The 14,202-nt window shown below is 47.6% G+C and overlaps 1 protein-coding gene across 1 annotated transcript in view; it reads left to right on the top strand.

Moving 5' to 3' along the window:
* Positions 1–14,202, top strand: part of PIH1D1 (PIH1 domain containing 1) — a 40,390-nt gene that overhangs the window by 5,500 nt on the left and 20,688 nt on the right. The window contains exons 4-7 of the mRNA XM_088450925.1: positions 27–212; positions 1,486–1,547; positions 1,651–1,732; positions 10,188–10,284. Of these exons, the coding sequence (XP_088307051.1) occupies positions 27–212; positions 1,486–1,547; positions 1,651–1,732; positions 10,188–10,284 (427 nt within the window). The remainder of the gene's footprint in view (positions 1–26; positions 213–1,485; positions 1,548–1,650; positions 1,733–10,187; positions 10,285–14,202) is intronic.

Below are 14,202 nucleotides of genomic sequence, written 5' to 3'. Positions count from 1 at the left end.
TGGTGATGGTTTTCGTTCTACATCAGGTTTCTGCATTAAAACTCGCACATCTAAAAATGCAAAGATCTTCATTAACATCTGCAAGTCCAGCCAGATCCCGGCACCCCCAGACCTCAGCGAGCAGGAGCTGGTCACCATCCTGGAATCGGATGATCCTTCTGGTTATCGTGTTCCCATGAGCATCGGGGAGCCGCACGTGGAAGTAGATAACAGTAAGCATTTGTGGTGATCCTACCTTGTTTGTAATTGTGATCTAACAAATACATCTATAGGGAAAAAAGTGAGACAATGCAGCCGTCGTGGCACAAGGTTCTACTCTTCCCATTCCTTATTATTACAGCCAAAACCTGCTCAGAAAACTTATGTTAAACTGAATTGTTAAGAAAATCTAATTTTGTTTGTGCTGGAGGCTTCTCTGTTCTAATGTTAAGGCGTCCATCAAAATGTTTCCAAGATGCTTACCAGTCTTACTTACTGCATTGTGATAAGTCCTGGTCTGGGAATGACCACTGCAATGCTATAAGGAAGGGGGTCTTACTGACCGTTACACAGTGGTGATGACTAGATGATAGAATATTGATAGACTTAGATGATGCAGCAGGATCTTATCAGTAAGTATATATCTTAAAGGAGATAACCACAATTAACAAACTTCTCTAACCTTAATTACTCAAGTCCTAACTTAAGCATCTACAGTATCTGGTTTATTTAGCTTTCTTGTGTATCTGTTAGCTGCCAGGAGAATGATCTCACTCGGGCTGCCCTTCCTCCTGTGCTGTCTTTCAGACAATGTTGCCTCTGCTACAGGGATGGATTGGATGACTTTGTTATGATGGAGAGCTCCCTTGAAAGCTCAATGTTTTGAGGGACAGTTAATATCTTAAACCAGAGCTCTACAGAAAATATTTTTTCTTCTTCCTCCAGTAGGGGGGCAAAGGGACTACGCTGGGTAAGGTCACATTTTCCAGGTCACACAGCAGGTGCACAGGTGTATTCATTACTCAGTGACACATATTAAAAGATGCACAGGTGGAGCTAATTATTTCACTTGTGATTCTGTGAGGAGACCTGGAAAACATGCACTGTTTGGGGTCCGGAGGACCGGGTTTGGGAACCTGTGCTTAACTAATAGAACTACAAAGGTCCCATACATGAAGGAGCCCATTTGGTTTCTAGTGATACTCATCCCTGCCAGAGAACTTTGAATGGAAATCGTGCTGTGTAAGGTTGTTACATGGCGGCTGAACAGAGATTGTATTAAGGAGGGATATCCTCTTTTAAGGGAAAGAGACAGTGATCATAAAAGGTTATGGCTTTATATTAGTATATTATTTTATATCATATGTAATTATTTTGCTGAGTATTCCTACAGTTCTAGCTTTTTACTTTTTTTTTTTTTTTTTTTTTTCCTGTTCGATTTGTATCACTCAATATAAGTAAATTTGGATGAAAGGCATCTGATTTCTTGTTTGTCTCTTTATCCAGGTGGCAGCGGTTGCACAGCCTATGACCTTGTGATACATAATTCCTTCTATGACAAGATTAAGGTATCCATCCACAATAAATACAACAGACTACTTTCAAAATGTATGTGACAGTGTCTAAACTAATTCTGCGTTTTTATCGGCTACCGTTTCCTCTCTTTGTCAGAGTAATGAACTGTTCAAGGAATTCTTTATCACTGTGGCAATGGAAGGACTGGAGAACAAGTATGAACTGGAGCTCTCTAGAGGTAACTCAGTGTGACAGGTGCTGGATGGCACCATTTATCCCAAACCATTATGTTCTGTGTATACTGCATGTTAATGTTTCACTTAGACTTACATTTATAATACTTGGTCAAAATTTACTCTTTTATAACCTATTAATTTGATTATTTTATCTTCAATATACTTTGTTACTGTTATCAGTAATTGATGTGCGTAGCAAGGGAAAATAAAATCTCTCAATAATACTGCTGCTTAGTGATCATATCGGAAGCACAAGCATTAATGCTCAGTTCTCCCTTCTAAAATCAGAATTATTCTATATTGAATACATTCTATTACTGAATGTTTTGTTTGATACTATGCCTCCTTTTTATGTCACTTTTACTATTATCAGGATTTTAACAATTCTATAGTAAATGGTGTTGCGTGAAAGATGAAATTATTCTGTTCTACAAGATTTCATAAGTTTTTCCGCATGGCATAGCATCCCCACACTAAGTAGGCTAAGGGTCTGTCCTTTCAGCACTTCTGGTGTGGATCCCAGTTTGGAAAGCCAAACACAACTGACACTGCCGGCCTTCTTTGGGAGCAACTGGCTCCTTCTCTCCCCCATCTGGTCACTTATACAAGGAATTTTATGTGAGCTCCTATTTTTATTGTGGAACAGCAATGGTTGTCTTCTCCTACTTCTTTTTTTTTTTTTCCTATTCTCTTTTGCATATGTCTGGGAAGGGTGTACATCAACGGCCAAGCCTGCAGGATGGACAGTGGCTTGTCTGCTCCTAATGTTTCTCGAAACTGCCTTGCGCCCAGTCTGGGGTAGATGTCCTGTGTGCGGCGGAGAATTAGTGGCAAATCTATGGCACAGGATATTGCAGAGCTCATGTAGCTCCCCGCATGCCTTGTAGGAAGCTGATCAGGGCCTCTCCCTTCTCTGCCTCTCCCACAGCAGCCTCAAGGAGTGTTAAATGCCTTTGCTGAGCCTCACTCCAAGACCCTATGGGTTCTTCCTTTACTGCGCCTCATGTATCCTCTTCCTTGGAGAGGGTTCTGACATCAGCACTTACAGGGATTCTCTAGTCTTTTTAGGAGTCAACCTCTGAGTTTTCTTCCCAGGGGGAAGGAGAGGTGACGGAAGGCTCTTACTCTGACCCTGAGATTTTCTTTGGTTTTGATGGAGATTTTATTAGGAATCGAGATGTGGACGATTTAGTGTGTTTCATCAGGCAGACCCTAAACATTGAGTCAGTAGGGCAGTGAAGAGGGTCTTGAATGTGACAGACTGAAAGTGGATTTACTTAATCTGTTGGATCATATCCCAGAAGTCTCTGTATTTTTAGGGGAAGCAACAATTATTATTATTTTTATTATTATTATTATTATTATTATTATTATAACCATTTCTCTGATTTGCTAGGTAATCATATATTTGCACCAGGCATCTATTATAGAAAAACCAATGCTGTCTGGAATTCTCTGAGTTGCTAGGTATACTGTCTTTAATTAATATCTGTAAACTCCAGAGTAACTTTAAATTTAATTATATAGTCAGATCTTATCTCCTAGCTTCATGGGATGCTGTTTTGGCTCTGCTTGTTTGTATTAGACTTTTATGACTTGTATCTGGTGTGGGTGAGGGTATTGAGGGTGGGTGTAATCAGTGACTACACCTGTTATATATACTATATAATCAGTAGGTCACAAGGCTTTAGGCTTGAACAAGGCTGCTAGGTTTTATTTCAAAGTGGGTTTTTTTCTAAGTGGGACTACATGTACAGCATAACTTAAAGAGTTATTCAGGAGTTAAACAGGACGAAGACAGGAGGACAACATTTTAAAAGAACTCTATAACTTGGAAAAAAAAAAAAAGATCTTCTGAGCTTCTGGAAACCCTGCTACTCGGCAACCAGCTCCCATTATAACCTGGACACACCTTTTGCCAACACCCTGCTTCAGCATTACAAGCAACTACCTGCTTACTGAACATTTAATACTTGTATGTTTGTGTTTCTTCTCTACATTGTTTAAATCATTCCAATACCACTGTCAATTTATCTTTATACCATTGTTTCACACCTATACCTTTTTTTTTTTTTTTTTTTTTTTATATTCATACTTTATACTAATTCTCAAGTCTTGCTACTTTAACAGCTCTATACTCCTATTTTGGTTATCATATACTATTGTAGTTGTGCCTTTACATCTTCCAGCACTGTTCTTCCTTTTATCTGATTCTGACCTTTGACCTGTACTGCTCCCTCATCTCACACTCATTACTACTACTGACTTTTACCCCCCTAACTGCCTCATCTACACGATGTCTCTTTTCTTCTACTCCTCCCTCACTTAGCTGCTACATTATTTTCTCCTCTACCACCAGTTTTCAACTCTTTTCTCCATCCATAGTCCCCTCTACGTTCTCCCCCTCCTTCCCCTTCTCTGTCTCTCTGCATCACATATAAGTCTCTCAACTGCATCTCCCACAACTCTAGTATTATTCACTTCTCTTCCACCATGGTCCTGCTGCACCACCACTAAACCCTGCACCTTCTCTTTTCTCCAAGGTACCTATTCTTCCCCCCCCCCCCCCCACACCACACTAAACCTCCACCTAACCCACCACCTGCTGTCACCCTTCCTCATTCAGAAGCCAGCCACATACCCCCACACTCCTTATCCCCCTTCTCTAGATCAATATCACCTCCACACTACATCAACCCTAATAATCTCATTCTCCTCTCACCTCATAACTCTGTCCCTCTCTCCTGTTCCCTCTGGAAAGCCAGTTTTGTCTATAATAAACTGATCTCTGTTCATGAGCACTTTATCTGCAATGCCTTGATTCTCCTTGCCATCACCAAACCCTGGATTTACCCCTCTGACACCACTGCTCCTGCAAAATTCCTCCATCACTTGGCTTCCTGGCTCTTAATCTTCAAATGGGCCCTCAAGACCCATTTCTTCCTCAATGCTTTCCAGCGCTCATCCTAACCCACTACTTTATGCTCCTTCCTCACTATCTAGCCCATCTGTGTCACCCCTGTTTGTCTGACCCTCCCCTCAGAATGTAAGCCCTCTTTCCTCACGTGCTTCTTCTTACCTTACTTTTACTTTCATTTACAATGGCACCTAAAACTGCTTACTGACACCCTGCTGCTTATTTAGGTGTTATGCAGCATTGTTTATAAATCATGTACTTGTCCTGCATTGTCTCTACTGTTAATAACGGTTGTCTTGTGTGCTCATTTGTTTCTGTACTTTGCAAGGCGCTGCGGAACCCTTGTGGCGCCATATAAATAAAGGATAATAATAATATCTGGAGCTCATTGGAGCAAGAATGTCTGGCTTTAGACATTTGAGGCGGACAAAGTGTATAGTACTCTGGTGGTCCTGTTTGTTCCAGAACTAGGCATAATTATTTCCCAAGCCACAAGGGGAAATCGTTCCTTTCTCCCTGTTATCTTCACTAGACCAAAGGCTCTTGATTTCGGTCATTCCATTCCTACATGGCTTTGAGGTGTCTGAGCCCTATAGAGGCCTGTTCTCCACTCCTCGTATAGGCCTGCAGAGAAGTAAACAGACTTGGCTAGACATCCAGTTCCCCAACCCTCTCACATACATACAATCAGCATTACTGGCAAGAAATCCATCCCAACACCATCCAAGCTGGTGTTTTTCCTGATTTTGAAATGCATGGTGCCCACTCGAGAGCTCTTGTGGTAGGAGCTTGTCTGCTTCTTTATTGGGACCACAGATGCTTGGGTGAGAGGCATCATGGGTCTGCAACACATCATGGATCTACCTGAAGTCCTCACCTAGTTGCTTTCTCTCCACTAGTCCTCCAGGGCTACACCATGTGCGGCTGAAAGGGCGGAACTAGCTGGTTAGCCGGCATTTGCACATAGGTTATATGTACAGAGGACATGCTGATGAAATTGCCGACTATGGACAGTTGTGTGTACGCAGATATCCATCTGTTCTCAGATCTCTTGCTCCAAGGGTAGGGCTGGTGCAAGTACAGTGCATCCGGAAAGTATTCCCAACGCTTCACTTTTTCCACATTTTGTTATGTTACAGGCTTATTCCAAAATGAAATAAATAAATTTTTGTCCTCAAAATTCTACACACAATACCCCATAATGACAATGTGTAAAAAAAAATTTTATTTTTACAAATTTCATTAAAATAAAAAAGCAAGAAATCACATGTACATCAGTATTAACAACCTTTGCTCAATACTTTGTTGTTGCACCTTTGGCAGCAATTACAGCCTCAAGTCTTTTTGAATATGATGCCACAAGCTTGGCACACCTATCTTTGGGCAGTTTCGCCCATTCCTCTTTGCAGCACCTCTCAAGCTCCATCAGGTTGGATGGGAAGCGTCGGTGCACAGCCATTTTCAGATGTCTCCAGAGATGTTCAATTGGATTCAAGTCTGGGCTCTGGCTGGGGCACTCAAGGACATTCACAGAGTTTTCCTGAAGCCACTCCTTTGATATCTTGGCTGTGTGCTTAGGGTCGTTGTCCTGCTAAAAGATGAACCGTCGCCCCAGTCTGATGTCAAGAGCGCTCTGGAGCAGGTTTTCATCCACGATGTCTCTGTACATTGCTGCATTCATCTTTCCCTCTAATCCTGACTAGTCTCCCAGTTCCTGCCACTGAAAACCTCCCCACAGCATGATGCTGCCACCACCATGCTTCACTGTGGGGATGGTATTGGTCTGGTGATGAGCGGTGCCTGGTTTCCTCCAATCATAACGCCTGGCATTCACGCCAAAGTGTGTCTCATGGTCTCAGAGTCTTTCAGGTGCATTTTGTCAAACTCCAGGCAGGCTGCCATGTGCTGTTTACTAAGGAGTGGCTTCCGTCTGGCCACTCTACCATACAGGCCTGATTGGTGGATTGCTGCAGAGATTGTTGTCCTTCGGGAAGGTTCTCCTTTCTCCACAGAGGATTGCTGTAGCTCTAACAGAGTGACCATCGGGTTCTTGTTCACCTCCCTGACTAGGGCCCTGCTCCCCCGATTGCTCAGTTTAGACGGCCGGCCAACTCTAGGAAGAGTCCTAGTGGTTCCGAACTTCTTCCATTTATGGATGATGGAGGCCATTGTGCTCATTGGGACCTTCAAAGCAGCAGATATTTTTCTGTACCCTTCCCCATATTTGTACCTCGAGACAATCCTGTCCCGGATGTCTACAGACAATTCCTTGGACTTCATGCTTGGTTTGTGCTCTGACATGCACTGTCAAGTTTGGGACCTTTTATATAGACAGGTGTATGCCTTTCAAAATCATGTCCAATCAACTGAATTTACCACAGGTGGACTCCAATTAAACTGTAGGAAATTCTCAAGGATGATCAGTGGAAACAGGATGCACCTGAGCTCAATTTTGAGCTTCATGGCCAGTGGTGTAACTAGGGTATTTGGAGCCCAGGGCAAATGTGAAAAGGGAGACCTCCCCCCAACATGTGCACGTGGTCACTTCAAAATGGGGCGTGTCAACATGACACACCCCTTTATTTTCACGCTGTACATTCCTATCCATATGCACCTTAACCCCAGTAGTACCCCTTATACAGTGCCCCCAGTATGCAGTTGTGGTCCCTCTTATGCAGGTCCATAGTAGTGCCCCTTATACAGTATCCCCAGTAGTGTTCCCCCTTATACAGCCCCCAATTAGTTCCCCTTACTCAGTGCCCACAGTAGTGGTCCCCCCAAATGCAGTGCCCTATGCAGTGCCCCCAGTAGCAGTCCCCACAATGCAGTGCACCCAGTAGTGGTATCCCCTTATGCAGTGCCCTTTATATAGTGCCCCCAGTAGTAGTCCCCCCCCCTTATGCAGTGCCCTTTATATAGTGCCCCCAGCAGTAGTGTCCCTATGCAGTTTTCCCAGTAGTGGTCCCCCTTATGCAAGCACCCAGTAGTGATCACCCCCTATCTAGTGCCCCCTGTAGTGGTACCCGCAGTGCCCCTGGCAGTAAGCCCCTTATATAGTGCCCCCAGCAGTAGTCCCCCCCCCCCCCCTCCCATGCAGTGCCCCCAGTAGTGGTCCCCCTGATGCAGGCCCCCAGTAGTGACCCCCCCCCCCTGTCCAGTGGTCCTTCCTGTTATTGCCCCAGTTGTGGTCTCCCCAGTGCAGTGCCCCTAGTAGTAGGCCCCTTTTATAATGCCCCCAGTAGTAGTTCCCCCCCCCCCCCCCAACTTGTGATCCTAAGTTGAGGTTCCCCCTCCCAATTAAGTGCCCCCTGTAATAGCCCCCCCCCCAGTAGAGGTCTTTCCAATAATGGTGCCCCCAGTAATAGCCCCCCCCCCAGTAGAGGTCCTCCCAATAATGGTGCCCCCAGTAGTAGCCACCAGCCCCCGTTGTGCCCCCACCCCAGTAGAGGTTCCCCCCCAGTAGTAGCCGCCCCCCTCCCCCATTGTGCCCCCAGTAGTGCTGACAGATTTAAAAAAAAATATATATAAAAACATACTTACCTGAATCCACGCTGCTGCTCCGGACCGCAACACCGCTCCCGCCGCCAGTCCTCCCGGGCTGGCGCGCTCAGCATAATGGGAGAGACGTCATGATGTCACATGACGTCTGTCCCATTACCCTCTTGCAGTGGGTGCTGCAGCAGATCTGACTCTCATTGGCTGCTGTTTAACACACGCTGGCGGCGATGCGTGTGTTATGCACAGCCTGAGCCCGCCTCCTGGCGCTATTGGGCAAGCGCTCAGGGGGAGGGAACGGGCTCAGGTGTGCAGCACAGGACCGGCGCTGGAAGCCTAGCGCCGGTCCTGTCTAAATGTGTAGCGCTGACCGCACTCATTGCGGTCGGCGCTACACTGGCTAACTAGGGCGGCCCGGTACCGTGGCCGGCGGCGCCCCCCCCCCCCCCCCCCCCCCGCGACGCCGTCCAACGGCGCCCAGGGCACGCACCCCGATCGCCCTGCCCTAGTTACGCCACTGTTCATGGCAAAGGCCGTGAATACTTATGTACATGTGATTTCTTAGTGTTAAATTTTTTTAATTAAATATGCAAAAATCTCAAAAATACTTTTTACACGTTGTCATTATGGGGTACTGTGTGCAGAATTTTGAGGACAAAAATTAATTTATTCCATTTTGGAATTAGGCTGTAACATAGCAAAATGTGGAAAAAGTGAAGCGTTGTGAATACTTTCCGGATGCACTGTATGTACTATTAATAGTGACTGCTATGAAGTCAAGCACATGAATAGGGGCAGTGCCAAAACATAGATTTATATATGACTCTGCATACCGATGATTATCTGTATTTATTACCTTGCATGCAATGCCTGTCCAATTGCATCTGACTTTACTACGCAGCCCTGTAACAGCTTCTGTGTTGGTTCATTGGCACCTCATTTGGTTTACCTTTTCCCTCTGGTATCTGTGCCTCTGCGGTTACTCATAAAGTTGTGTCTGCCTCAAGACATTGCCGCTTTAACTCAAGCTAATTCTATACAGCTAAAGCTTTTTATGAGTGATTCAGATCATGTTTATGGCTCAGAAATACTTTTCAACCAAGTTTTACCACAGGGTTTGGAATTTCTACCTTTCTTGGTTTCCTGCCTCTGTCTTTGGTTGGATTGGTTACGGCTGCCTTGCAGTATGGCCTGGAACGAGATTAGATACTGCGCTATTCAAAGATTGAGGTCTAAGCCCTTTTGGGTTTTTTTCAGGGGAATCTGGCTCTTACTTGAAGTCCAGACCATCTTTCAGGGTGTGGTGCAAGCACAGTCTCCATACAACCAACTATCTCCTCCATCCCCTCGCTCCCTCCTTCAGTAGCTCTTTGGAATCGCAATCTGGTGCTGACCATCTTACAGACCCTTCCTTTTGAGCCAGTGGATTTGATGAAGGTCCTCATACTGCTCTCTATACACCAATGTTCCTGTGACCCCCACTGGATTCAGCGAAAAAGCTTTAACATAAATCTAATAATCATATTATAGTGCTTACACACTCTACACCTTCCTTTCTACTTTCTACCCATAAAATTCAGGCGTCCGCTGGAACTTTTGCATTTTCTGCAATCCTGACTATCAAAGTAGCAGCGGGTCTCTTTTAAAAGCTGCTTTTGAGCATGGTCACATTATAAGCAATTAGCAGGACACCACAGTAAGTCTACCAGTCCTGAGGATTAAGTAGAATGTGTGCAAATTTTCCCAAAGTGGTGCTTAGCCCCGTCAGTGTAAACTCGCTCAAGGCCTGACAGACCCAGCTTTATTTAGTTATTTTATATGTAACTGACAAAATAGATATCACGTTTGTAATGACATTCCTGTGAGCTAGCTCTCCTTGTTTATGTCTGCGTAGCCTCGATGTGGAACTAAGTACTTGCAGAGTCTTAGAAATGGGACCTCGTCTACAGTTTGAGTAACTATCTGCACATTTTCTCTGTCTCGTATGCTTTATAAAACACATTAAGTACTTTTTGAGAGACCATTATATGTATATGTTCCTGCAGAATGGCGAATGTTGAAGAATAGAAAGTTCATGGGCTCCATCTCTGACCAAAATATCAGAACAAAATCCAAACCTATGATCCAGGAGATGGACACAGGGTAAGTCTCTAATAAAGCACTAGGAATGTATTTAGTTTTATATTGGGAAACCATTGGTAATTAAAGAAGGTGACCGCCATCACACAGATAATAGTAAACGCCCCTCATAGGTCCCGAATATCTGGCCCTACTGCGTCATTCAGAAGATCTCATCGCAGATTTCTCTGTAATGGCAATTTCTACTTCAGGGTCCATAGGGGTCCACAGGGTGACCTTGGGGTATAGCTGGATCCTGGATCCTCGGGCACCACGGAGTTAAAGCTTTTAGCTGCTCCCAGGATGCACTTGGGTCCAACCTCCCCTATACCCCGCCCCCGAGCCACAGGCACCTCAGTTTTAGATGGTGCCCGGCCGGAGTCGGGTCACCCTGCGGGGTGGGCTGCAGGAGCAGCCCCCTAAAGCTTTTAATTTTTTATTGAACTTAGTTAAATTTATTTATTTTTTACTATTAGTTTTTTCTCTAGAGCAGCAGCGCTGGGCTGTCTGTACAGACGCCCACACTGCCGCTCCTTCTCCCTGCTGGCGCCGCGACGCCAGCACTGAACTGGGGATCGCGGCGGGGGAAGCCAGAGTCTGTACTAGCCGGACTCTGGCTTCCCCCGGGACTGCTGCCGGAAGACGCCGGGGAGATCAGGTAAGCCGCGCACCGCTGATTAGCGGCGGTGCGCGGGTTCCTTGTAAATGCAGTCCCATGCCCCCGGTCTAGGGGACAGACCGGGGGCGCTAGCGGTGGCGGCGGGCCCCCCCTCCAGCGGAGGCATACCCCGCCAGACCACTAGACCACCAGGGTTAATATCGCGGCAAGCGGGATGCCGGCAACCCGGGGGTTAATATGCTAGCCAGGGGAGGAAGCCTTCCCTGTCTAGCGGCTCCTCCCCTCAGCTCAGCGCGCCTTTCAGCTCGGAGTCTGGCGTCGCTGAGCTGCAGATACTCGGCCACTCCTCCTCTGAGGTCTCCAGCGGCCATTTTCTTACTGGCAGCGTGGATACTCTCAGGGAGCACGCGGACCGGTCCCCCTGTGTACCTCTCCCCTGCAGAAGGACAGTGTACACAGCACTATAGCCCTCCCAGACACTGAATCTGGGAGGTTGATTGTAGTGGAAAGGTGCAGTGAGTATATCTTCCTGCATGGTATGTGACTTTTGCTAGTGCTGCCTGTCTGTGTCTTTTTTCTACTTACTGTCAGCCTGTACCTATCCCTTTCCTTCTCCTACAAGCCCTACAGGTGTGCGGGGGAAGGGTGTTTCTACTGACCTCACCTATATAGATCACGTATTTGTGAGGTCCGTCACATACAGTTGTGTGCTACACAGTACCATATTGTGGGCTGTTGTTCAGCACATTGGTGAGTGCGCACGTTTTCTTCCTAAGTCATGTCTGAGGAGGAGATTGAGCACTCCGGGGCTCCAGCATTGTTCTCCTGCAGGCGCTGTTCTGCAGGAGTGGATAGGGAGGATTTGTCACAGGACGGCCTGTGCGGACGGTGCCAGGCGGTCCCTGGTACGTCTAAACCTCCCATTTCGCAGGAGCCACCATGGGCGATGTTTTCCCAGGTGCTGGTGTCCATCGCGGACCGTCTGTCGGTCCCGACTGCCGCCCCTACTAGGGCGTTGCCCCAGCCTGCCATCCCCCATTCCCCGGGTGTCCCACAATTATTGCAGACTCCCCCGGGGTCTCAGCCTGTTGGTCCCTATGCGGGGTTGCCAATGTATATTCAGTCCACCCCTGTGGCACAGCCGGCTGTGGTGCCGTTTCAGGCTCCTGTGACAGCTCCTCCACCCTGGGTGGATGCGCTTTCCCACACTGTCCAAGATTTGGCGGCAGCATCTTCGGCTTTTCAGTCGATGTTGCGCAGTGACGTGCCCTCCAGGGCGTCTAAACGCTCAGTCATGGCACAGGCTGCGCATCTTTCGGATTCTGAGGGGTTCTCGGATGATGGTGAGGTACAGGATGACTCAGCCTCAGATGCCTCAGTCCAGGAGGTAGACACTAAGTCTTCCATCAATGTGCGGGCTCTGGTTAAGGCGGTGCGGGCTATTCTTCTGATTGAGGATGAGGCACCCGCTCCCAAGTCAAGATATCCTAGTTTTAAAAAAGCTAAGGTTACTTCTACAGCGTTCCCCTTGTCTGATCAGTTGACTGATCACATGGCGGTGGCCTGGCAGACGCCCAGTAAGCGTTTCCTGCCACAGAAACGCTTGGCGTCCAATTATCCATTCCCGGAAGCGCATTGTAAGAAATGGGAAACTCCGCCTGCAGTCGATTCCCATGTAACACGCCTCATCAGGAGTGCTACTTTGCCATTGCCGTCTATATCCTCGCTGAAGGATCCTACGGACAGGAAGGTGGAGACTTGTCTAAAGTCTATTTATTCTCTCTCAGGGGCTGTAGCCCGGCCGTCCATGGCCATCTCCTGGGTGGCCAAGGCCATTGAGGGGTGGGCCAACGCCTTGGAGGACACGTTTACGGATGAATCTCCGGACGTCCAGGGGGCGTTGTTAGGACAGATGAGAGATGCCGCCTCCTACATTGGAGAAGCATCTTTGGATGCTAGCCTGTTGACCTCTAGGGTTTCGGCGGCAGCAGTGTCTGCTCGTAGATCCTTGTGGTTGCGGTCTTGGAGAGCAGACGCGGATTCAAAGAAAGGCTTGGAGGCCTTACCTTTTAATGGGGAATTACTATTTGGTCCGGACCTGGACAAAATAGTAGATATCCTGGCAAAATCCAAGTCAGCCTTCCTCCCTTCAGCTACTACACCTGCTAAGGTCCGGAGCTCGGCGTTTCGTTCCTTTCGGGTTCAGGGCAAGGCAAAGGGTCAGTCCTTCCCGAGGCAGTCCGCACCCAAGACCGCCACAAAGCCAAAGAAGCAAGCCTGGAGTGCTAGGCGCCCTTCTTCCAAGCCAGAAGATAAGCCTTCTGCGTGATGGGACGGGCCTCCCTCTGGGGGACCCCAGAGTGGGAGGCCGACTTCTTCAATTCGCCCAGTGCTGGCACAATACCACCACGGATGCCTGGGTGCGAGAAGTGGTCTCCCAGGGGTACGCCCTGTCTTTTCGGCACAGGCCGCCTTGCCAGTTTTTTTGCACAAGTCCTTCTCAGGACAAAACCAAGGCCTTGCAGGTTCAGGAAGCCATAGAGGCCTTGCTGACGGCGGGGGTCATTATACCCGTACCACAGTCTCAACGTGGGATGGGGTATTACTCTACGCTGTTTCTGGTGCAGAAACCCAATGGCTCTCATCGCCCCATCCTCAATTTGAAGTCCCTGAACAGGTTTCTCAGGGTTCCCAAATTCAGGATGGAAACTTTGCGTTCCATCATACTGGCGATGGAACCGGGGGATTATATGGTCTCCCTGGATATCCAGGACGCCTACCTCCATGTGCCTATAGCAACATCGCACCAAAGGTTTCTGCGGTTTGCTATTCTCCACAACCACTACCAATTCAGGGCTCTACCCTTTGGTCTCTCCACGGCACCAAGGGTATTTACCAAGGTGATGGCGGTCATGGCGGCTCACCTTCGGAGCCAGGGGATACGGTTGCTACCGTATCTAGACGACCTCCTCTTGCTGGCAAGCTCCCCGGAGGTACTGATCCAGCATCTCCACCTGACGGTCGCTTGTCTACAGGCGCACGGCTGGTTGATCAACTGGAAGAAATCCTCCCTCATCCCATCACAACGGATGGTTCATTTGGGGGCCCTGCTGGACTCTCGTCAGCAACGGATTTTTCTGACTCCAGAGAAGGTCTCCTCCTTACAGCTGCGGATTCACAGTTGTCTGAGCAGTGGCAGAGTGTCGGTGCACTCAGCGATGAGAGTTTTGGGGTCCATGGTGTCGGCATTCGACATGGTGGAGTTTGCCCAGTTCCATTCCAGGCCCCTGCAGGGGCTGATTCTTTCAGAATGGAACGGATTG

This window comes from Taudactylus pleione, unplaced genomic scaffold, assembly GCF_031769625.1.
Source record: "Taudactylus pleione unplaced genomic scaffold, aTauple2 ptg000535l, whole genome shotgun sequence".
In the NCBI taxonomy this organism is placed as follows: Eukaryota; Metazoa; Chordata; class Amphibia; order Anura; family Myobatrachidae; genus Taudactylus; species Taudactylus pleione.
Note: the sequence above shows the minus strand (reverse complement) of the source record. Positions and strands in the feature narration are given on the sequence as shown.